The 24,219-nt window shown below is 38.9% G+C and overlaps 2 protein-coding genes across 9 annotated transcripts in view; both read right to left on the bottom strand.

Annotated features, from left to right (window-relative positions):
* The window catches only part of LOC104241937 (uncharacterized), a 41,709-nt gene extending 26,981 nt beyond the window's left edge, over positions 1–14,728 (bottom strand). For 3 of the 8 annotated variants that reach the window (XR_011405253.1, XR_714841.2, XR_714842.2), the window contains exons 1-3: positions 14,339–14,713; positions 13,900–13,981; positions 9,679–9,746 (exon numbers count right to left, since the gene is read on the bottom strand). The gene's annotated coding sequence lies outside the window, so the exon portion shown is untranslated. Of the gene's footprint in view, positions 1–3,261; positions 3,333–3,663; positions 3,902–9,678; positions 9,747–13,899; positions 13,982–14,338 lie in introns of those variants that run through there. The other 5 variants (XM_070167752.1, XM_070167751.1, XR_714844.2 and 2 more) reach the window with 5 other exon arrangements.
* Positions 14,729–19,248: 4,520 nt separating this feature from the next.
* On the bottom strand, positions 19,249–19,713 carry LOC104241938 (stigma-specific STIG1-like protein 1). Its single transcript, XM_009796906.2, has one exon. The coding sequence runs from the start codon at positions 19,711–19,713 to the stop codon at positions 19,249–19,251; it is 465 nt and encodes a 154-aa protein (XP_009795208.2).
* Positions 19,714–24,219: the final 4,506 nt, after the last annotated feature.

The raw sequence follows: 24,219 nt of genomic DNA, 5'->3' as shown, positions 1-24,219 counted from the left end.
GGCAGGTTCGTCAGTTGAGATCGAAGAGTTTTCCTTCTGTTCGTGTTCAGTGGAGAGGTCAGCCTCCTAAGGCATCGACTTGGGAGTCCAAGTCCGATATGCGGAGTCGTTATCCCCAACTTATCCTCGACTCAGGTACTTCCTTCTTCTGTTCGTTCGAGGATGAACGGTTGTTTTAGAGGTGGAGAATGTGATGACCCAAAAGATCATCACTTGTGTTGCAATTAAATTCTACGTTCTGAGGCCTTAAAAACCTCCATTAACACCACCTCAATTTGCATGCACAGTCCGGGCGCGTAGCAGGAAAGCATAAATGTGAAAATCTGTGAAAAAATGATAAGTTTTGACTGTAAAATGAATAAAATTGACTTCGGTCAACGTTTTGGGTAAACGGGCTCGGACCCATATTTGACAGTCCCGTAGGATCCGTAGGAAAATATGGGACTTAGGCGTATGGTCGGATTCGGATTCCGAGGTCCCAAGCCCGAGAAATGAATTTTTTAAAGAAAATTGTTTTCTGAAATTGTTTAAAGAAATTTGAAATGAAATTTGCTTAGAACATGATGGTATCGGGCCCGTATTTTGGTTCTGGTGCCCGGTACATGTCTTATATATGATTTAAGACGTTTCTGTGGAATTTGGTGAAAAACAGATGTCATTAGACGTGATTCAGACTTAAATTGCAAAATTGATGTTTAAAGAAGTTTTGAGAAAATTTCATTGATCTCGAGGTTTAATTTGATGTTCATGATGTTATTTTGGTGATTTGATTACACGAATAAGTCCGTAGGATGTTTTTGAGGTTTTGTGTGCACTTGGTTTGGAGTTCCGAGGGCTCGAGTGAGTTTTGGGTAGGTTCCGGGATGTTTTAGGCTTAAAACCAGAAGTTGCAGGCCTCTAAACCCGCCAGTGCGGTCTGCGGTAGGCCTTCTGCAGTGCGCGGTGTAGGGTTGTGCGGCCGCAGTCGACTTTGTGCGGTCCGCACAGGGCACTGGACCGCAGTACCCTCAGGAAGGCCTGTGCGGCCGCAGTCCATTTTGTGCGATCCGCACAGAGGGTCTGAGAGGGGTATAAATAGACGGGATTTTCAATCATTGTGCATTTTTCAAAACCCAAAAACATAAGAGGCGTTTTTTCAAATAACTTTTCTTTTCCAAATCAATTGTAAGTCGTTTTTAACTAGCTTTCTTCAATCATTAACATCTTTTAACATGATTTCAACTTCAAATCAATGATTTTCATGGGGAAATTGGGTGTTTTGGGTAGAACCTAGGTTTTTCAAAAATTAGGGATTTGGACCTCGATTTGAGGTCCGATTTCAAAACAAATTACATATTTGAGCTCGTGGGGGAATGGGTAATCGGGTTTTGGTTCAAACCTCGGGTTTTGAACACGTGTGCCTGGGGTGATTTTGACTTTTTGGGTAAAACTTTAGAAAATTCATTTTCATGTATTCAAATTGATTCATTTAGCGTTTAGTGATGTAATTAAGTAACTTGTGGCTAGATACGACCGAATTGGTGGATGAATCAAGGGATAAAGCTATAATTGAAACTTGAGTTGTGTTCAAGGCATCGAGGTAAGTGTTTGGTCTAACCTTAGCTAGAGGGATTAGGAGTTGTGTCTTATTTGCTACATGTTAATTGTGGAGAATGACGTATAGGCATGGTGACGAGTATATATACGTTGGTGTCAAGCATGCCCGTGAGTTTTGTATTATAGTTGTTATGACTCCGTTGTGACTTATTGCGCTTCATATGTTATTATCATCATTGTTCCCTTGCCGGGATTTTTGTTTGATATTAATGATCCCTTGCCGAGATGTTTGTTTTGATAGTATTATTCCCTTGTCGGGAAGTTGTTATTGCTTTTGTTCCCTTGCCGGGATTTCTTGTGATTATTATTGGCTTGTAATTGGGAACGGGTGGTACGCCTACCACAAGATATGATGAAATGGGAGTGGGTGGTACGCCTACCACAAGATATGATGAAATGGGAGCGGGTGGTACGCCTTCCACAAGATATGATAAAATGGGAGCGGGTGGTACGCCTACCACAAGATATAATGAAATGAGAGTGGGTGGTACGCCTACCACGAGATACAATAAAATGGGAGCGGGTGGCACGAGATACAGGAATCGGGATCGGGTTGCACGCTTGCAACAAGATGTGAAAAGAAAGTGAAGTTTGTCTTTGTTTTTCCTCATTCTTGTTAGTGGTTGATTTTGATTCCTTTATAATTCTCTTGATATTCTGTTTTTATTCCCCGAAGCATGTTTCCCCCTCCTATATTTTTTTGTTTATTTCTGTATTTCGTTTCTGCTGTATATATATATATAATTGCACAGGTTTATCTAAAGTCTTGTCCTAGCCTCGTCACTACCTCACCGGGGTTAGGCCAGACACTTACCAGTACATGAGGTCGGTTGTGCTGATACTACACTCTGCACTTATGTGCAGATACCGGAGCAGCACTGGGTCAGCAGCAGAAGTTTGGGAGCCAGCCTTCAGTCCACCGAAATTCCGAGGTAGTCCTGCAGGCGTTCGCAGGCCCGGCGTCTCTTCTATCAGTTATTTTGTTCTGTTAACATTGTATCCGAGACAGACAATGTTCTTTCTTTCAAACGTTTGTATGTAGTAATCATATATAGTTCGTGAAAGTTCTGACACCAGTTTCTGGGTAGAGCCATATGTTGATTTCCGAATTATTTTGGTTTATTTTGTTTAAGTCTTCCGCTTAATCTCATATTCCGCTATTATTTAAATATCTATCACATGTTAAAGCAAGTTGTTAAAAGGATTAAAATAAAGAAGTAAAGAATTTTCTAAATTTAGTGGCTTGCCTACGAGTCGGCACCATCACGACTCCCGAGGGTGGAAAATCCGGGTCGTGACAATAGATGCATCTATTTCTACCGAGGCGATTGGCCCGATCCCCAAATATCAATTTTCAACAGAAAAATACAAGAAGGCGCATATATTCAAATAAACACATACCAGTGTTCAACACAGCATATGTTCACTTATGTTCATTTCCAATCCCCTAGCATATCCTAATGATCACATTAGCAAGAAGACATATAATATTTGCAAATATAGCATGACACGGGTCCCAAACTACCCAGACAATTAATATGATAGTAGATACGCACGAACTCTCGTCACCTAGTGCGTACGTACCTCCCGCATTTAGTAGCAAATTATATAATTATTACTCCTATAGGGACAATTCCATCTTACAAGGTTAGAAAAGAGACTCACCTCGCTCCAAAGTGCACTTCCAATACCAAGAACGAGCCCGAACTCTCAATTTGGAGCCGAACGATCCAAAACTAGTTAAATGGGGTAAGAACTAGTCAATACAAGCTCATAAGATCACATCCTAAATTTTAAAGCAATTTCCCAACCTTAAACACAAGTTTTCTAAAATCCGACCCGGGCCCACGTGCCCGGATTCTGAAATTTTTCAAAGAAAGTTGTTCTTTGTAACCTAAGGATAAATAATATATAATTTCTACTTCGCTTCATACCCGATCTCGTGGAAAAATCTAAGTTTTATCAAAACCCTAGGTTTTGCTCTAACCCCATGATTTTACCTAAATCCTAGTGTTTAATCTACCTAAGACACAATCATTAAACTAAGAATAGGTGGGATAAACTTACCTCAAGATACTAGGTGGAAGTCTTCTATCAAAAGCTCCCAAAATCGCCAATGGAGGAGTGAAAAGTGGTAAAAAATAACTTAGAACCCGCATTAAATGAAGCTCACTGCTTTAGCGATTTCTGCATCTGCGGTCCTGCTTCTGCGAGAAATTGGGCGCATCTGCGGATTTGGCCAAGCGGGCTACGACCGCTTCTGCGGTCTTGATGCCGCTTCTGCGGAGCCGCTTCTGCAGTTCTAGGCCTGGCCTACCTTGGCCGCATCTGCGATAGGCGGACCGCTTCTGCGATTATGATAGAAGCAGATGCTTCAGCACTTCTCAACATTTCCAACTTCACTCGAGCCTCGTCTGATTGACGCTCGGGGCTCCCGGGCCCCGCTTGAACATACAGACAAGTCTGAAATCATAAAACGGACCTACTCAAACCTTCGGAACACCTGAAACAACGCTAAATCTAAGAATCACTCCCTAAAACCAATTGCATCAAACTTATGAACTTCAAGTTCTTAATTTTCCTCTAAGGAGCCGAAACGCCCTTAAACTACTCGGATTGACGCCAAATTTTTCGGGCAAGTCGTAAATTTTATATTGGACCTGTACCGGGCTCTGAAACCAACATACGAGCTTGATACCCATGTGATCAATCATAATTTAGTTTCTTTAAATCCTTAGAATTTCAGTTTAACATTTTCTAATAAAAATTCATTACTCGGCCTAGGGACCTCGAAATTCAATTCCGGGAATACGCCCAGGTCCCATATTTTCCTACGGACCCTCAGGGGCCGTCAAAACACAAATTCGGGTTTGCTTGCTCAAAATGTTGACCAAAGTCAAACTTAGCCTTTTAAGAAAATCTTAAGGAATCAAATAAGCATATTTCAACCCAAATTCTTCCAATTCCTGAACCAACCATCCCCGCGAGTCGTAAATTAGTTAAAACAAGCGCGGAAAGTTTTATTTAGGGGAACGGAGTTCTAAAAAGCAAAACGACCAGTCAGGTAGTTACATTCTCCACCTCTTAAACAAACGTTAATCCTCGAACGGTCATAGAAAAGTACCTGACGTGTTGAATAAGTGTGGGTATCTGCTCCGCATGTCCTCCTCTGACTCCCAGGTTGCCTCATCGACTGGTTGGCCCCTCCGCTGGACCTTTACCGCTGAAATCCTCTTGGATCTTAATTGGCGATCATGTCTATCAATAATGGCAATTGGCTCTTCCTCGTAACTCAGGCTCTCATCCAACTGAATAGTACTGAAGTACAACACATGGGACAAGTCGGCATGATACCTCCGAAGCATAGACACGTGAAAGACTAAGTGAACTCCCGATAAATTGGGGGGTAAAACAAGCTCGTAAGCAACCTCCCCAACTCGTCTCAACACCTCAAATTGGCCAATAAACCTTGGGCTCAGCTTCCCCTTCTTCCTGAACCTCATAACACTCTTCATTGGCGAGACTTTCAAGAGAACCTTCTCGCCAAACATGAATGATACATCGCGCGCCTTCTGATCCACGTAACTCTTCTATCTGGACTGAGCTATGTGAAGCCTCTCCTAAATCAACTTTACCTTGTCCAAGGCATCCTGCACCAAATCTGTACCGTATAACTTAGCCTTACCAGGATCAAACCACCCGATAGAAGAACGGTACCGCTGACTAAGCCTCAAATGGAGTCATCTCAATGTTGGACTGATAGCTGTTGTTGTAAGCAAACTCTGCCAAAGGCAAGAAATGATCTCACTGCCCTCCAAAGTCAATCACACATGCTCTAAGCATGTCCTCCAAGATCTGGATTGTCCATTCCGACTGCCGGTTGGTCTGTGGATGAAATGCTGTGCAAAGCTCCCGCGAGTCCGCAACTCACCCTGAACAGCTCTCCAGAAATGAGAAGTGAACTGAGGGCCTCTATCTAATATGATGGAAACATGCACACCGTGCAAGCGGACTATCTCTCGGATGTAAATCTGAGCCAGTCTCTCCGAAGTGTAAGTAGTCACAACCGGTATAAAGTGTGCCGACTTGGTCAACCTATCCACGATGACCCACACTGCATCAAACTTCCGCAAAGTTCGGGGCAAGCCAACTATGAAATCCATAGTAATGCGCTCCCACTTCCACTCTGGTATAGGCATCTGCTGAAGTATGCCACCCGACCTCTAGTGTTCATACTTGACCTGCTGGCAATTCAAACACCATGTCACATACTCCACTATGTCTTGCTTCATCCTCCGCCACCAATAATGCTGCCTCAAGTCACGATACATCTTCGTAGAACCCGAATGAATAGAATACCGCGAACTGTGTGCCTCCTTTAGTATCCTTTCCCTCAGACCATCAACATTAGGAACACATAGGCTACCTTGGAGACGCAAAACACCATCCTTGCCAATAGAAATCTCCTTGGAACTACCTTGAAGCATTGTCTCTCTGAGAACTGCCAAATGTGGATCATCGAACTATCGGGCCTTGATCTGCCCCAATAATGAAGATTGAGTAACAACACAAGCAAGAACTCGGTTGGGCTCTTAAATATCCAACCTCACAAGTTTGTTAGCCAAGGACTAGATGTCCAAATCTAGTGGCCTCTCCTCTGCTGGAATGAATGTCAAGCTACTCATACTCTCTGCTTTCCTGCTTAAGGCATCTGCAACCACATTTGGCTTGCCCAGGTGATAAAGAATGGTGATGCATTAATCCTTTAGCAACTCAAGCCATCTACGCCGCCTCAAATTGAGATCCCTCTGCTTGAACAAGTATTGTAAGCTGCGATGACTAGTATAAATCTCACATGATACCCCGTACAGGTAATGCCTCCATATCTTAAGAGCATGAACAATCGCGGCCAACTCCAAATCGTGCACATGATAATTCTTCTCATGGATCTTCAGCTGACGCGAAGCATATGCAATAATTCGCCCTTCCTGCAACAATACACACCCAAATCCAACGCGTGAAGCGTCACAATATACCATATACATCCCTGAATCGGAAGGCAACACAAGAACTGGTGTTGTAGTCAAGGCTGTCTTGAGCTTCTGAAAGCTCGCCTCACAATCATCAGACCAACGAAAGGGAGCACCCTTCTGGAACAATCTAGTCAGAGGTGATGCAATAGATGAAAAGCCCTGCATGAATCGTCTGTAATAACATGTTAACCCCAGAAAACTCCTGATCTCGGTCACCAAAGTAGGACGTGGCCAACTCTGAATTGCCTTAACCTTCTTGGGGTCCACCTTAATACCCTCTCCTGACACAATATGCCCCAAAAATGCCACTGACTCTGGCCAGAACTCACATTTGGAGAAATTAGCATATAGCTTCTGCTCTAGCAAGGTCTGAAGCACTACCCTCAAATGCTGCTCGTGCTCTCCCAGGATATGAGAGTATATCAAGATGTCGTCAATGAAGACGACGACAAATGAATCAATGTAAGTCCTGAATACCCTGTTCATCAAGTCCATGAATACTGCTGGGGTATTAGTCAAGTCAAAGGACATCACCAGGAACTCATAATGGCCATATCTAGTCTAGAATGCAATCTTCGGAACATTCGAGTCCCGAATCTTCAGCTGATGATATCCTGACCTTAAGTCAATCTTGGAGAACACCCTGTCACACTACAACTGGTCAAACAAATCATCGATACGAGGCAACGGATACTTGTTCTTGATGGTGACTTTGTTCAACTGGCGGTAATTAATGCACATCCGCATAGTCTCATCCTTCTTCTTCACAAATAACACTGGTTCGCCCCAAGGCGATACACTGGGTCTTACAAACCCCTTTGCTAACAACTCCTCAAGCTGCTCCTTCAACTCCTTCGGAGCCATACGGTATTGTGGGATATATACAGGATGGGTGCCTGGAGCCAAATTAATACAGAAATCAATATCATGATCCGGTGGCATGCCAGGAAGATCAAAAGGAAACACATCGGCGAACTCTCGAATACTGGAACTGAATCAATCTTCGGAGACCCTATAGTGGTATCCCCAACATAAGCTAAGTAAGCCAAACACCCCTTCTCGACCATATGACGAGCCTTTAGGAAAGAGATAACCCGGCTAGATGTATCAACTGTGGAATCCTTCCACTCCAACCTTGGCATCACTAAAGTAATAGTCTTGGCATGGTAATTTAGCACGGCGTGATACAGAGATAACCAATCCATGCCCAGGATGATCTCAAAATCGATCATATTGAGCAACAAGAGATCTTCTCTAGTCTCGAAACCACAAAGTGTGACCACATAAGACTGTAGATCCAATCCACAACCATAGAATCGACCATAGGAGTGGACACATGAACAGGAGTGCCCAAGGGCTCAAGAGCAATAACCAGAAAATGAGCAAACAGAGATGACACATACGAATAGGTAGACCCTGGATCAAATAATACTGAAGCATCTCTACCGCAGACGAAAATAATACATGTGATGACGACATCTGAGGCTAATGCATCTTGCCTAGTTGGAAGGGCATAAAATCTGGCTGGAGCGCCGGCTGGCTGGCCTCCACCTGACTAAGCAGTAGTTGGCTAACCTCTCCCTGCTTGGCCTCTACCTCTAGGACGGCCCCTACTAGTCTGCCCTCCACCTCTAGGTGGCGGGGCAGCCGGTGCAAAAATCATAGGCTACTGACCCTGCAACACTACCTTGCCCCGAAGCCTGGGGCAGTATCTCCTCATATGACCAAGGTCTCCGCACTTGAAACAACCCCGTGGTGCGGTGACCTGCTGCCTTGATGGCTGACCCTGATGGCTTGTAGACCCACTGGAAGAAGCCTGAATAGCCGATGGATGGTATAAACTCTCTGGCATAGCACTAAAATAAGAATCAGAAGAACCATGTGGACCTGAATACCCGCTGGAGGAACCCTGAATAGCTGGTGGGCGGTAAGAACTCTCCGGGGCATCGCACTAAAATATGGTCTCACTAGAGTAGCTCGGGGAGGTGGTGGTGGTGCTGAATACGAGGTTCTGCTGGGCTGACCGCTCCCAAAATGACCTCTACCCCTAGCTGGCGCACCTCTGAACTCTCCCAAAAATCGGGCCCTCTTGTCTTGCTGAATCTGCTCTCTACCCCTCTGGCGATATCCATCAATCCTGCGAGTAATCTCCACCACTAGCTGATACTCAATACCCATCTCCACCTCTCGGGCCATGCTAGCTCGAATACCGGGGTGCAACCCCACAACAAATCTCTGCACTCTCTCTACATCAGTGGGAAGTATCATGAGTGCATGACGAGACAACTCAGAAAATCTCGCCTCATAATCGATCACAAACATCTGACCCTGCTCTAGATGCTCAAACTGATACCGCAGCTCTTCCCTCTCAAATGGTGGAATGTACCTATCCAAGAATAACTATATGAACTGACCCCAAGTGAGGGAAGGGGAACCTGCCGGCATGCCAAGAACATAAGACTACCACCATCTATAGGCCCTGCCCTCTAGCTGAAAAGTAGTGAAGTCAACCCCATGCGACTCCAATATACAAACGTCTTATACCAACCACTGCACGACAGGAAATGAATAAAGAGTAATTTTCCTAATACCTTATAGCCTCTCGAAGATAAATACAGACGTCTCCATATCGATCCGCAAGACTCTATTAGGTACATAGCTTGTGAGACCTACATGAGCCAAGTGCTCTGATACCATGTTGTCACGACCCATTTTTCCATAATAGGTCATGAGGGCGCTCAACACCGTTGCCAGGCAAGCCAACGCGGAAGTATTAGTGAATTCTTATTTTACTTACCCAAACAGTTACAACATTTTTCTTAATTTGCAATTAAAAGCAGGTGATAACATGCAACATTCAATAATAATTAAACAGTCCAAAAGAAACGTCTATTAATGTGTGTGTCAAGACATGGTGTCACAAGCTGTGGGCAACTAGTAGAATATACAAAATAATACATCTATCCTACTGTGTGAAACAGAATAGACAGTCAAAAGTAAGGAAGACTCCATCCAGCTGCTGATCGGCACACAAAGGGAAACAGCTCACCTTGAAAGTCTCGGACTATGATCAGGGACGCGCACCGGTCTAATAGTCAAATGAACCTACCTCAAAACCTGTACAATTAAGTACAGAAGCGTAACATGAGTACATAAATAATATGTACTCAGTAAGTATCCCGTCTAATCTCGAAGAAGTAGAGACGAGAGGTCGACTTGATACCTACTAGGGCCAAATAATATAATATGATATTTATGCAGGCATGATGGTCACAATATATAACAGTTGAAATAAGTATTTCTAAGTCATGTCATTTTAATACCCCAGCTAATCCTTTACAATGTAAGCCATGTATTAGGCAGGTCATCAATAATAAATTCACATAAATATCATGCGCACGTTATTCCGAGGTCAATGGTCTGATCCAACATAAAAGAAACTGTGCACTGCCAGAGGGTCGAATGGCGCGAACCATAGATGCATCTATTTCTACCGAGGCGATCGGCCCGATCCCGAAATATCAATTTTCAACAGAAAAATACAAGAAGGTGCATTTATATTCAAATAAACTCATACCAGTATTCAACACACCATATGTTCACTTATGTTCATTTCCAATTCCCTAGCATATCCTAATGATCACATTAACAAGAAGATATATAACATTTGCAAATATAGCATGACACGGGTCCTAAACTACCCGAACAATTAACAAGATAGTAGCTACGCACGGACTCTCGTCACCCAGTGTTCAACACAGCATATGTTCACTTATGTTCATTTCCAATTCCCTAGCATATCCTAATGATCACATTAGCAAGAAGATATATAACATTTGCAAATATAGCATGACACGGGTCCTAAACTACCCGGACAATTAACATGATAGTAGCTACGCACAGACTCTTGTCACCTAGTGCGTATATAGCCCCCGCATTTAGTATTAAATCATACAATTATTACTCCTATGGGGATAATTCTCTCATACAAGGTTAGAAAGGAGACTCACCTCGCTCCAAAGTGCACTTCCAATACCAAGAACGAGCCCGAACGATCCAAAACTAGTTAAATGGGGTAAGAACTAGTCAATGAAAGCTCATAAGATCACATCCTAACTATTAAAGCAATTTTCCAGCTTTAAACACAAGTTTTCTAAAATCCGACCCCAAGCCCACGTGCCCGGATTCCGAAATTTTTCGAAGAAAGTTGTTCTTTGTAACCTAAGGATCAATAATATATTATTTCTACTTCGCTCCATACCCGATCACATGGAAAAATCTAAGTTTTATCAAAATCCTAGGTTTTGCTCTAACCTCATGATTTTACCTAAATCCTAGTGTTTAATTTATCTAAGACACAAGTATTAAACTAAGAATAGGTGGGATAAACTTACATCAAGATGCTAGGTGGAAGTCTTCTCTCAAAAGCTCCCAAAATTGCCAATGAAGGAGTGAAAAGTGGCAAAAATGACTTAGAACCCGTATTAAATGAAGCTCACTGCTTCAACGATTTCCGCATTTGCGTTTCCGCTTCTACAAGAAATTGGGCGCATCTGTGGAACCGGCCAAGCGGGCTGCGACCGCTTCTGCGATATTGAAGCCGCTTCTACAGTTTTGGGCCTAGCCTACCTTGGCCGTATCTGCGATAGGCGGTCCGCACCTGCGGTCGACCAACCGCAGGTGCGGTTATGACAGAAGCAGATGCTTCAACACTTCTCAACATTTCCAACTTCACTCGAGCCTCGTCCGATTGACGCTCGAGGCTCCCGGGCCCTGCCCGAACATAGCGAAAAGTCTGAAATCATGAAACGGACCTACTCGAACCTTCGGAACGCCCAAAACAACGCTAAATCAAAGAATCACTCCCTAAAACCAATTGAATCAAACTTATGAACTTCAAGTTCTTAATTTTCCTCTAATAAGCCGAAACGCCCTTAAACTACTCGAATTGACACCAAAATTTGCGGGCAAGTCTTAAATGTTATATTGGACTTGTACCGGGCTCCGGAACCAACATACAAGTCTGATACCCATGTGATCAATCATTATTTAGTTTCTTTAAATCCTTAGAATTTCAGGTTAACATTTTCTAATAAAAATTCTTTACTCGGCCTAAGGACCTCGGAATTCGATTCCGGGCATACGCCTAGGTCCCATATTTTACTACGGACCTTCTGGGACCGTCAAAACACAAATTCTGGTTTGTTTGCTTAAAATGTTGACCAAAGTCAAACTTAGCCTTTTAAGAAAATCTTAAGGAATCAAATAAGCATATTTCAACCCAAATTCTTCCAATTACTGAATCAACCATCCCCGCAGCTCATAAATTACTTAAAGCAAGCGCGAGAAGTTTTATTTAGGGGAATAGAGTTCTAAAAATTAAAACGACCAGTCGGATCGTTACACATATACTAGGTGACGGGCGTGTGGGCGTGTACCGTGATAATTATGACTCGGTTGATTCTGTGGTACTGTATAATCATCTAATCTTGTTTCTATCCATGAATTTTTTACATTTTAGAGTAATTGAGCTGTGATCCATGTTAGAAATCATGTTTAGGCTATATACTTAATCCGTTGGGGCCCACTAAGGTCATTTCTGTTGTTGAGTTATTTGCTTAAATTACAACTATATATTTAGTTATATTCATTTATTTGCATATCATATCTCAGTTTCAGTTATTATTTACTGTTACATCCCATTATCATCGTTTGGGCTAAGTGGTACGAGATATGTGAGCCCGTGAGACTGGAGAGATTGATGACTGAGTTGGAGCCTGAGAGTCGTGTTGTGAGTGATGTTGTGGATCGAGTTGCATGCCGCAGCAAGGCTTATTAGCTTTATATATATTATTATTATGGATCAGGCTGCATTCTACAACAGGCTTTATAGGATTTATCTATTATTATGGAATCGGGCTATACGCCGCAGCAAGCCATATTGGCTTTATATTAGCGCTTGGACGATATCTGCCCCTCCGGAATCTGACATACTAGCACTGAGTGCATATACCATAAAATGTTGATTCATTGAGTATTCTGAGTGATTGAGAGTGATGAGTGGGAGTATGAGACAGTGAGATTGAGCACTCTGAGAGTGTGAGCACATGAGTTTATTACTTTGATGCACTACATGTGATATACACATTTGACATGTACACGTAGAGCTGTAAGATTCCTCATACAAGCTATACCTGACATATGTTATCAATATTGAGCTTAAATTTTTGAACTTGAAATCATGTCTTCATTTCTGTACTGTGTACGAATTGGTTATAGCATTTCTCTGAGTTATTACTATCATTTTCCTGTTGTATCAGTACTACTATTATCTTGATTTGAACTGTACCTTTATAAGCTCATCACTATTTTTATCCCAAGGTTAGTCCTATTATTTATTGGATACATTGGGTCGGTTGTACTCATACTATACTCTGTATTTCGTGTGCAGATCCAGGTACATCTGGACCCAGTGGTTGCTAGACTCGGAGCAGTATCTGCCAGGAGACTATTGAGGTAACCGCTATGACGCCCGCTGACCTTGACTCTCCTTCCTTTCAGTGTTATTCTGTACTGTTCTATTTTTCAGATAGTTGTATTGAAAATTTAGACGATGTTGACACTTAGTAGCTCATGTACTCCATGACACCCGGATTTTGATGAGATTTTATAGTTGAGTCGCAGTTGTTCTTATCGATTATTTATGAGATTTTTTACTGTTAAACTTATTAAATCATGCTTTTAATTTTAAATGCGTGGTTATTTTGTGATTGTCGGCTTGCCTAGTATTGTGATAGATGTCATCACGACAAGTTGAGATTTGGGTCGTGATATAAAGGAGTCAAGGCTTAAAATTTTAATAGGCGTGAATTCTAAGAGGTGAAACAAAATTAACACTTTGACATGGTAAATTCTTATAGTCATCGTAACTAAATGTTGAAAGAATGCCCCTTTAAAGTTCCTTATTAAGTAACATGGTCAATTAATCTAGACATACATTTAATTACTTTTTCCAACCATCATGTTTTCTACGATATTCGAACTAGGAAAGAGTAAATTTACAGTCATTAAAGCAAAGACATAATATCAGTAAGCTTATTTATTCATATAACCAATTAGTTTGACTTCTTATTTTATTTCAAGCTTTATGCAAACAGATACATATAAAAAATCTTGATCGTGATTTCTATAGCAGTTAAGTATGATTTACATTTTCGAATAAATAGACAAACATTCCAGATCTTTAAATAAATATTTCAAAATTACTAACATTTTGTGGTGCAGGAACTAGGGTCGCATCAAGGTCTGATATCTCCGGCCTCTACTCCGCAATCTCGAACGATCGTCAAACCCTGAAACGAGCCCAACACCTAGTTAAACAAAACCAGTAGAGGCTGACCAAAATGAGCCCTTAAAATGTAGTTCTAATGAGTAAAATGAGAGAAGAATGGCAAGGACAAGAGTCTAAAAGTGGCAAGTAAATAAGGTGCTGAAAATCTCCACCATGACTGATATTTATAGGAGATGAATTAGGACTCTTCTAGGGTTAGTTTGGGCAGAATTTTAAGGTTTGAAATCGGGTCAAAGGACGTTTGAATTTTGAACGTTGGGTGGTCTTCCATGGTATGTCCATTTCAAGGAAAAAGAAAGAGAGATAATAGGGAAATTGAGAGAACTAAAATAAAAAAAATAACCAAATTAGCGTATACCTTTTAATATGGCAGAGATACGCCATAGAAATGCCCAAAACAGTGATATTACCGACTGCTATGTGAGGATTCGATTTGTTTTGGGGTGAAAAAATAGCAATGCATCTACAAACAAGCAAAAATAAAGGCGAAAAGAGATCTCCTTTGTTCGAAATAGGCACGCAAGGTTCTAGTCTTGGGTTGTGGATGTCAAAACTTGGTTAAAAATAGAGATAGAGTCAAATCTTGGCTCTACCATCGCAGAGAAAGAGAGGAAGAGAGAGACAAGGAAATGACTAGGGTTTCTCAGTTAAAATCATCTTAGCCTTAGGATTAAAGATTGACGGTTCAGATTATTCTAAAAAGTTATACAAAAAGGAAAAGAGAAGGAATACCAATATTAAAATTATATGATTTCTAGAAAGGTCTTAACGGTTTAATCCCAGCCATATATTTAAATAGCCTTGGCTTTGGATGGCGACACGTGGATGGAAGAGTGGAGATGTGCGTGAGGGATGTGTTTGGCGTGTGCTTTGGTATGTAGGGGCGTGTGCTAATTGTGTGTATGTGATCGTTGGTGCCTATGTGGCACTGACACGATGCTTATATGGTGTCTACATGGAAGTGAGAATAGAGTAGAGGGCTGGTGGGTATGGGCCTCTGATTTGAACTATTTTTTGGGCCAAGTTGGTTGACTTAGGGGAACTAGAAATCTGAAAATATATTCTAAGAATTGCCCCTTTTGAATAACATTGCTTTAACAAGATGGGCCAATTTTACTTAGTCCTTTTTCACTTTAAATTTCACTATACTTCCATAATTCTAATAATTTATAATAACATATTATTTTTTATAGTTATAAAATTAATGCATATATTTATATAATAAATCATTATTAACAAATAATTCTTGTTTGCATAATAAAATGATGGTGATTGATTAAATAACTAAAATAATGATAATATTATAATAAGACTAATATTTACATTTCTTCACTTTAAAAAATCTCGCGATTATAAAAATCAATAAATATTTTGGATAAAACAAAGTCAAATATATTTAGTAAATTATTAAGAATTTGGAAGCATAGAGAAATTGATTAAGGAAAAGGAGGGCCAAAATTGATCATTAAGATCGGACATTTTATCACTTGCAGCCCATACTCTTGAACAATTTTGGAGGCAACAAAGGTGTGCGTGGCTCCGGTATCAACCATAGTCACGACACTCTTGTTTTCGATTTTAAATTCACATACATTAGTGTGGAATAAGCATCAGTCAAATCATCTGATGTAGCATTCACGTATGCAACTTCTTCCTTGGGAGCATTTTCTTTATCATCCGCCATAGTTGCACAAGCCAAAATGTTCAACAGCCGCAATGGATTTACATAAGCAAAAACTTCCTGTCCCTTTCCTTGTTTCTCCTCTCTAGCAAGAAAAGTATTTATCTTTCCATGATTTGGACAGTTTCATACATGATGTCCTGGTTTTTGACATGTCCAGCGAACCTTTTCACCACCCGTTAGCTGTTTGTTTTTTATGAAGAAGCAGTTATCTTCCCTTTGCCTTTGTCATTTCCATCATGCTTCTGATTATCGTTCTTCCCGTCCTTACTCTTTTCATTTTTATTTGACTTAGAAGAAGAGGCAGGATCAGAAGTTAGACCCGTTGAGCAAAAAATTATCAATCCCTCTGCAACCACAATTGCATTACGAAGATCTTTAACTTTCTGCCTACGAATTTCGTTTTATGCCCAGCCTTGCATTCCAGAAATGAAATAATGCAGCTTATCCTCATCCGACATGTTTTGGATGTCCAACAACATGGATGAAAAATCCTTCACATAGTCTTGCATAGAACCAGTCCGTCTCAACCGCTTCAAGCGATCCCTTGCAATCCAAGATGAGTTGCTAGGCAAGATTTATCCCTCAGTGTGTCATGCAGTTTTTCCTAAGTATCAACTTTGGGTCTTCCAGCACTTTCATCGTCTACATTTTTCGTACGCCACCAAAGCACTGCATCTCCTCTAAAATAACGCACCACTATGGTCAGTTTGTCCTTCTCTAGGACGTTAGCAGTAGAGAAGTAATGCTCCAAGTCCCATAAGAATTTTTCCAGTTCCTTGGCTCCTCTCACACTATCAAATGCCTTTGGCTCTAGAATCTTAATTTTGGTGTGTTCTTCACCTCCTTGGTGCACATTTGCAACAGCCCGCCGAAGGATATGAATTTCTGTTTTAAGATCCCCGTTGTCCATCTGTAACTTTTCCAACTACTCTGCAGTAGATTCATGGAAAGCCTGCAATTCCACTAGTTGAGTATCAATATTCTCACGAACGTGTTGAAGTTCTGTGTTTACACCATGGATCTGCACCAAAATATCCACCACATCCACATCGTCATCAATTATTCCCACCAGCGCATCCAGGTTCTTAAGTCTTTTACGAAGTTCTGCATTTCCAGCCATGATAATTCCAAGATCTTACCGATGTTGCTCTGATACCAGTTGTTACAGGGTTAATTTTTTTGTTTTGACATTGCACAACAGTCATACAACAATGACTAAGCCCTCTTCCTTTTTCTCTCACATTTTGGTTTAACACTTAGAATATGACAGCATATAGAAATCAGACAAGGCACACAATTTACGGAATCTCTTTCCAACTTTGTATTAAACTCATGCTATAAAGAACACATACAAATAGCTTTACAAAAAGAAGCCAAAGACAGCCAACTTTCTACGTTGACAAGTCTGCCTAGCCTATGCTAAAGGCAAATATTTTTGACTCACAACCTTATCCTAACCTAGTAGTTGATATTCTCAACTGCAAAGGATTTCAAAATTTGACTTTCAAACAGACAACTACCCAAGCCCCACATAGCCACTCTTGCTGAAAAATAGGAAACTACCCAACTGCCTTGCATGCACGTGGCACATGGGCGCAACCTTTGAATTTTGGCGCCAATCAGGTCAACTCTTGTCATGTCTTCGCGCCATGCCATTGTGCAGCATGCCTTGCGCGCTTGTCTGCCAATCTGCATGCCCAACTTGCCCATGACACTGCCTTGCTCGCGCCCATCTGCCTTGTCATGCCCTGTCTTAGCTTGCCTAAGTTTTTCCAGCCCTTGCGATGCTTTTGCCACCCGTTGTCTTTGTCTTGCCATGGTCTTGTCATGCCTTGGAACCTAAGCCACATGCCATCGTATCATAGTCAATGCCCATCAACACATGCCGATGTCGGACAGTCTTGTCAACATGATGCCACAGTCATCATAGGGTCGTGCCGAGGTCCATCATGTAAATCCCTCGTCAAACTCATGCCATGTTCGATCAATCAAGCCGAGGGGCTAACACTAGGAGTTTATTGGACTTTAGGAACATAATCATAGGAGTTCAACGCTCTCTCTCTCCTTTTTTTTCTTTTGGCTTCCCTCAATTACTCTCTTTGAAAGATCGTGTCAAAGCTAATTGGCATGTAAATAGGAATTTTTCTAAGAGGAAAAATGATAGAAAAAGAAGGTAAAATAAACCTACACACATCCGACGTTTACACCAAACTATACTAATTTATCACGGTTAAGTGATAAATTTAAGTGATAATGTGTATTAATTAACTATGGTTTAGTGATAAACATGTTTATGAAAATATGTGGCATATATTTATTGAGTTGATGTAAACATTGGGTATGGGTGATAGTGAGGGTGTTTGGCTAAGCTTATAAGCTTGTCAAACTAGCTTATAAGCACATTTTGGCTTATCTACGCATTTGGTAAATATCCAAAGTACTTATAAGCCAAGTGTTTATAAGCTAAAATCAGCCATAAGTCATAAGTTAGTTACCCCCAACTTATGGCATTTTAGCTTATAAGCACTTTTAGTTTGACCAAGGTTTTTACTAGTTTATCCTTAATAATATTTTCTAATTCACAAAATATTTTTCCCAAAATAAATTTTCTAATTTTCTTTTCATTCCATATTCGTTGTTGATCTTTTTCTTTACAAAGAAACTCTTTAATTTATAATCTTTTATAAAGTTTCTAAGGATATTTTAGTCATTTTAATAAAAGAATAATTTATCATCACTTTTCTACCAAATACATCAACTGTTTATTATCAGTTTCAGCATATTTATCCAAACACGTAAATGCTTAATTGAAAAATCAGATTCAGTACTTAAAAATGCTTTTCGGTACTTTAAGCTTATCAGTTATTTACAATCAGCTAATCCAAACGAGCTCAATGTCGCTTCCTATTTTAACTCCTTCAACGCTTCAAATAAGGTTCTTGAGTGACCAACCCAACGTACTTGTGATATTTTCTTGGACCTAGTAATTGGAGGCGGTGTTTTGAAACTTCCTAGTCAGTCCATTTTTAAACTATGTTTAACCAGACGTTGATTAAATTCTTATAATGATCTTTAATGATCCTCCAGTTTCTATGATGCTATATCTTAGGGATGTTATTTTATGAGAACATATGTGATCATATTTTCACCAGTAGGCTAATGGAAGACTTCTTTGTCATCGTACGTATAAGTACTTTAGGCCATAAAGCAGCTTGTAGCATTAATATTCTTCACATAGTAGCTTAATTATTTCTTCATATTTAACCTCATCGATAATTATTTATCAACTAATTGTTCTAAATTGTTATTTCCTGGAAACAAGAAAAAATAAATCAAAGAAATCAACTCCTTAATTTATAATGCAGTATAAACTTTTAAGATATGAAACTTTCCATGCAGTATTACAATCGAAAAGAGAAATGAGAAATACAAGAATGAAACAAACAACTAATGTGACATAGTCTTAATTATTTGATACACAATAAAAGGAATGACTACCTACAATTAATCAGATACAGATAAAATAGTAAATTCTGGAACCAAATAAATGATTTGATCGTCCTAATTAATACTCTGAGTATAATCTAATTTGCATAGCTGCACATTCCATAGACACAAGCATTGCCTTTCTGACACTTGTTATTGCAACCCCCACAATGCCTCTTGTGAAACAAAGTGTTAACACACTGCCCTTTACAACAAGTCTCATTATACCTGCATTTCTTCCCACAAAATCCACAATTTTGTTTGTCTGTGAACACATTTACACATTTCTTCTTGCAGCAGAATGGCCCCGGGCTGCCTTTGGCACGACATATTCTAGGGTTCTTGTTACAAGTCATTCTTTTTTGTATTGTTTTTGACTTGTAATAAGGTGATTTTTGTGATAGAAAACGACTAGCCCCTCGAATGGATGATGAACTTTCATCAGTTTCATTTAAGGGGATATCAAATAATTCAGCCATTTCCGCTTCATTGTCATCTTTTAAGGCTATTTCTTCTTCTTTATCGACAGATGATGCTACTGAAAGTATACTGGTTGATGCCATTATCATGGCTAACAAAAAGAAATTTTTCAAATACGTGCTCATGGCTTCTTATGATGGGATGAAAAGAATGCAAATATCAAATATTGTGAAATGACGTTTGGATATGGAAATTGGAGAAGAAGGAAAGAGTATATATAGAAGAAAAGATTTGCATGGATGAACTATTTGACTCCTGTTAGTGGAGTGGTCCTTGTTCACGGCTATGTACAATACATAAAGTCAAATTAAATAGCTAACCAAAATTAGGCACTTCCATATAATACAATGTATTAGATTTCAGTAATATTTCTATATAATTAGCTGCTATATTTTATAAAAGCCTCCGCATTTAGTTGACAATGTGAAAATAATCTACCGTATAAGATATGCAAATAACATTACGATTTCCTATCGTATTTAATTAAGTAATCATGACTTAGTTTTGTTAAATCTATGTGAATGCCCGAAGCGTTTTAGCAGTATTATTTAGGCAAGGTTTTGACGTGTGTTGACTTTTATATACTATACTCCTTATAACAGGTACAGAAGCACTAAACTACCAAGCGTATTCTATTTGACTTGAAATATTGTACTAATATTGGAACTTAGGAGTTGACCCATTAATGTATCCAGTTGTTTGAACTTCTATAAATGTCATCGGAGCACATAGATTGACTTAATATTATTAAACCAAAAAAAAATAAAAAAATTACCATTGTTTCCATAAATTTATGGGCTGGCAAAAAATACACAATTCTACCACTCGAGAACTTGCCTGATCCCCAAGTTAACACTACCTAGCTTAGAAGAATTAATTAACTGTTCAAGCATGTTACTTGTGTGTTTACGTTACTAATTTACTTATCATGATCACAATTACTTTATATTTCTCTTGTAAATGATTTGATAGTGTATATTTTTTTTGTACTCTGTCATATTTAAAAAAGTTAAACTCCTTATTTATGTCTCCAACTTTCACAAGTTTTGACGCAAAGTCATTCAGTTAAAAATTCTGAAGATCGAAAATTACTTACGGTAAATTTGAAAAGAAAAAACTACCATTAATCATATCCGTGTTGCATTAGTTGCTTTCTTGTGAGTTGTGAGTACTTTAGTAATTAGACAAAAGATAAATTTGCATATCAATAACAATTATACGTTTCCTCAGAAGTATTATTTTTTAATCCTTATACTGAATTTGAAATTAATTTCACTCATTGGAAATGTCTTTAACCGTGAGTCGTTTTTGAGTAAGAATTTCGCAGGAAAGTTTGTAGTAGTCTCAATTTTGGTAAAAAGTAAGCTATAGCATTCTCTTCAAAATAAAAATTCTTTCATTAAATCAATCATGTCAGTACATCCAGTAGGATATGAGAACCACAATAAAACATAACTATAACCTTATATGCCTAATATAATAGGCATTTATTTGTTCAGACAAATTATTATTGTTCTCTTAATATATGAAAATATAATTGTACTAATGACATAGATAGCTAAGTAATTATTATGCTTTCAAATCCCACAATGCCCTGCGTATTTTTTTCCAAACAAAGTCTTAACACAGAAGCCTCTGCAGCAAATCTCATTGAAGTTGCACTTCTTCCCACAAAAACCACAGTTTTCTTTGTCCATTAAAAAGTTCATGCACTTATTCTTGCAACAGAAGGGGCCTGGACTACCCTTGGCAAGGCATATTTTAGGGTTCTTGCTGCATGTAAATTTGCTGCCAAATATTCTCTCATGAATTCTCCAGAAATGAAAGTTTTCCTTAGCAACAGAATTACCTGCTGTTCCTCGAATTGTTGTTTTATGTGTATCTTTTTTACCGAAGCTAATTGGATCAGCTTTCACTGCTTCAGCCATATCGTTATTGTCTGCTTCTTCTTTCATTAGCATTGTTTGCTCTTGAATTGATGCTGAAAGGGTGGCAGCAAATGCCATGAAAATGGCAAGAAAAACGAAGATAGCCAAGTTCTTCATTATGGGAACTGAAACTTTTTAACGTATACCTTAATTAGTAATTAGGGAAGTATGAGAAGATTGGATGGGTTGTGAAGAAGAAGATGAATTGTATTTATAGATAAACTTTTGCATGGAGCTGTATTAAGGTTCTTGATTAATTATGAAAAAAGCACGACCAACATTCTTTGGATGGAAAGATTGTGACTCACCAAAAAAAGCAAAACTGGTAGAAATGTAGAAAGTAGCGCAGAAGTGATTGATAGACAATATGTTGGTTTTCCATATAAAAATGTCACTATTTTAACTACAAAGTTAACTATAATTCACCAGAAGTACATCTCAAAATAGTTAAAACGATCTTCTGTGATCATTAGTAGTAAACATATATCATGTGATTACTTGGTTTTATTCAGTGTTCTGCATTTTTTTTATTTTGTGTGTGTAATATTGTAACAACAAAGTAACATTGACAGAAATTTAAATTTAAGCAATTCGCAAAGAGAGATACAGGCCCCTCAGTTCTTTATAAATTTTAGTACTATAATCTACCCATTGTCAGTGGAGGCTTTTCTAGATTAGACAGGATATATCATGTCCTTCTTTCAGACTTAATATAATTACTTGAAATCGTAACATAGATGAGGATGCATAAATATTTTCAGTAGAAAAATGTTGGATTGGGTACACACATATACACACATAATACGAGTAGAGACGATCTGTCTAACCTATCATGTACGGTATATATGGCGATTTTATATATTTTAAAAAGTGATATGTCCAATCCTCCGCACATAAAGAGGTTTTATAAATAAATAAATAAATAAAAAAAGCTGTTCTTTTTGAGTTGTTACTCCATATTAAAGATCCATTAAAACTTAATTTGTTTTTTTGGGAATAAAAAATGAACATTATTATCAGTTTCAGACAAGAACATATACTGTAGTGTATACTAACTCTGCTGTATATTATGAACTCAAAGCACAAACAATTATCTTTCGTCTAGTAACAATTTATTTCAAGGAAGCATATGACTTCATCTATATGAGAACTAAATTTATATGTGGCTACACCACGTAATACAACTTAAAATATATTTTTACCATACACACACAAATTTTTCTAACTAGCCAGCAATTGGAACATAATTAGCTCTAAGCATAGTTGCACATTCCATAAGAACAGGAGCTTCCTTTCTTGCATGCATTGTTACACTTTCCACAGTGCCTCTTACTGAAATATGTATTCACACACCATCCTTCGCAGCAAATCTCTGAATATCTACACTTCTTACCACATCTGCCACAGTTAAATCTATCAGTCATAACATTCACACATTTTTTTCTGCAGCAATCTGGTCCAGGACTGCTCTTGGCAGAACAAACTCTAGGGTATTTGTCACATGTGTACATGTTATGACGAGGAGAAGAGCTCTTTCCTCTTTGATATGTTGCATCAAATCTTTCAAGAACTGATTCTTGGCTAGATAGTGAAGGAAAGAGAGTAATGGTCATGGCAATTGAGAGTAGGAGAACAAGTAGGAACCTGAACGACTTCATTTTTTGAGCCTAGGGGTTTAATTTTTGTAGATTTTTGTGACTAGCTAGCTCTATGTGAAGATGGAGGAATAATATAATAATGTGGTATTTATAGAGAGGATTATGTACAAATTTGTAAATGGTGGTCTCTATCATAGTCGTTACAGGAAATTTAAGTCAGGCAAGTTTGGCTAAAGAAGGAAAGAAATTGTGTGCAAAACTTGACATATTTTCCAAGAAAAAGGAATAAGGAGATGAACCTTAAAATTGTGGTACGGCAGCTATATGACTAGGATGACTATATATCTTATGATATATCATATAAAAAAACTGGAATTAGTTACGAACTTCGTCGTTAATCTGTTGTTAAATCACTGATAGCTATAATCTATCGCTAAATAAGATTAGCGATAAATTTTTCTGTTTAACTATAAAATTTGGCTGTCGCTATTTTTTCTGGACAAGGATGCTTAAATAGACTTGTGCAAGTATATTGATAAGCTATTAACAGTGAGCCTTTTCTTAATAGGTCGCTACATATAGTAATTATTCCTGTCCAAATGTCAAACCTTCAAATAAACTGGTTGATGCATGGTAGTTTAAAACTTTAAATAAGGTTCACGAATGAGCTCCATGCTGATACGACAATTGGGAAAGTGATGTTGCTTGGTTGAAGCAACGGTAATGATATCGTAACATTGAGCCCGGTGCAATATGTTCCAATTCGGCCGCATCTGTTAAATATGAGTTGTATTCTCTTAATATGATTCTATCTTCATTATTGATTAAGCTTTTAAAGTTGAGTCGCATACAAAATCTACTTTCTCGACATGATAACGAGTAAGTGTAATATTTGGAAATCTCGTTCTTGGTGTTGAGTTATATGGTTGTCCCGCATGAGTTGTATAAATGCTTTCTAAGAACTTATAAAGGTTTGAAGTCGTACCCTACCATTTATATCTCTAATAAAATTGAGTTTGATACTCAAATTCTCTTTGACATAATTAAGACATTCAATCCATAT

This window comes from Nicotiana sylvestris, chromosome 2, assembly GCF_000393655.2.
Source record: "Nicotiana sylvestris chromosome 2, ASM39365v2, whole genome shotgun sequence".
NCBI lineage: Eukaryota > Viridiplantae > Streptophyta > Magnoliopsida > Solanales > Solanaceae > Nicotiana > Nicotiana sylvestris.
Note: the sequence above shows the minus strand (reverse complement) of the source record. Positions and strands in the feature narration are given on the sequence as shown.

Excerpts from the sequence above, each read along its gene's own strand:
- LOC104241938 (XM_009796906.2), bottom strand. The coding sequence starts at position 19,713 with ATGGCATCAACCAGTATACTTTCAGTAGCATCATCTGTCGATAAAGAA.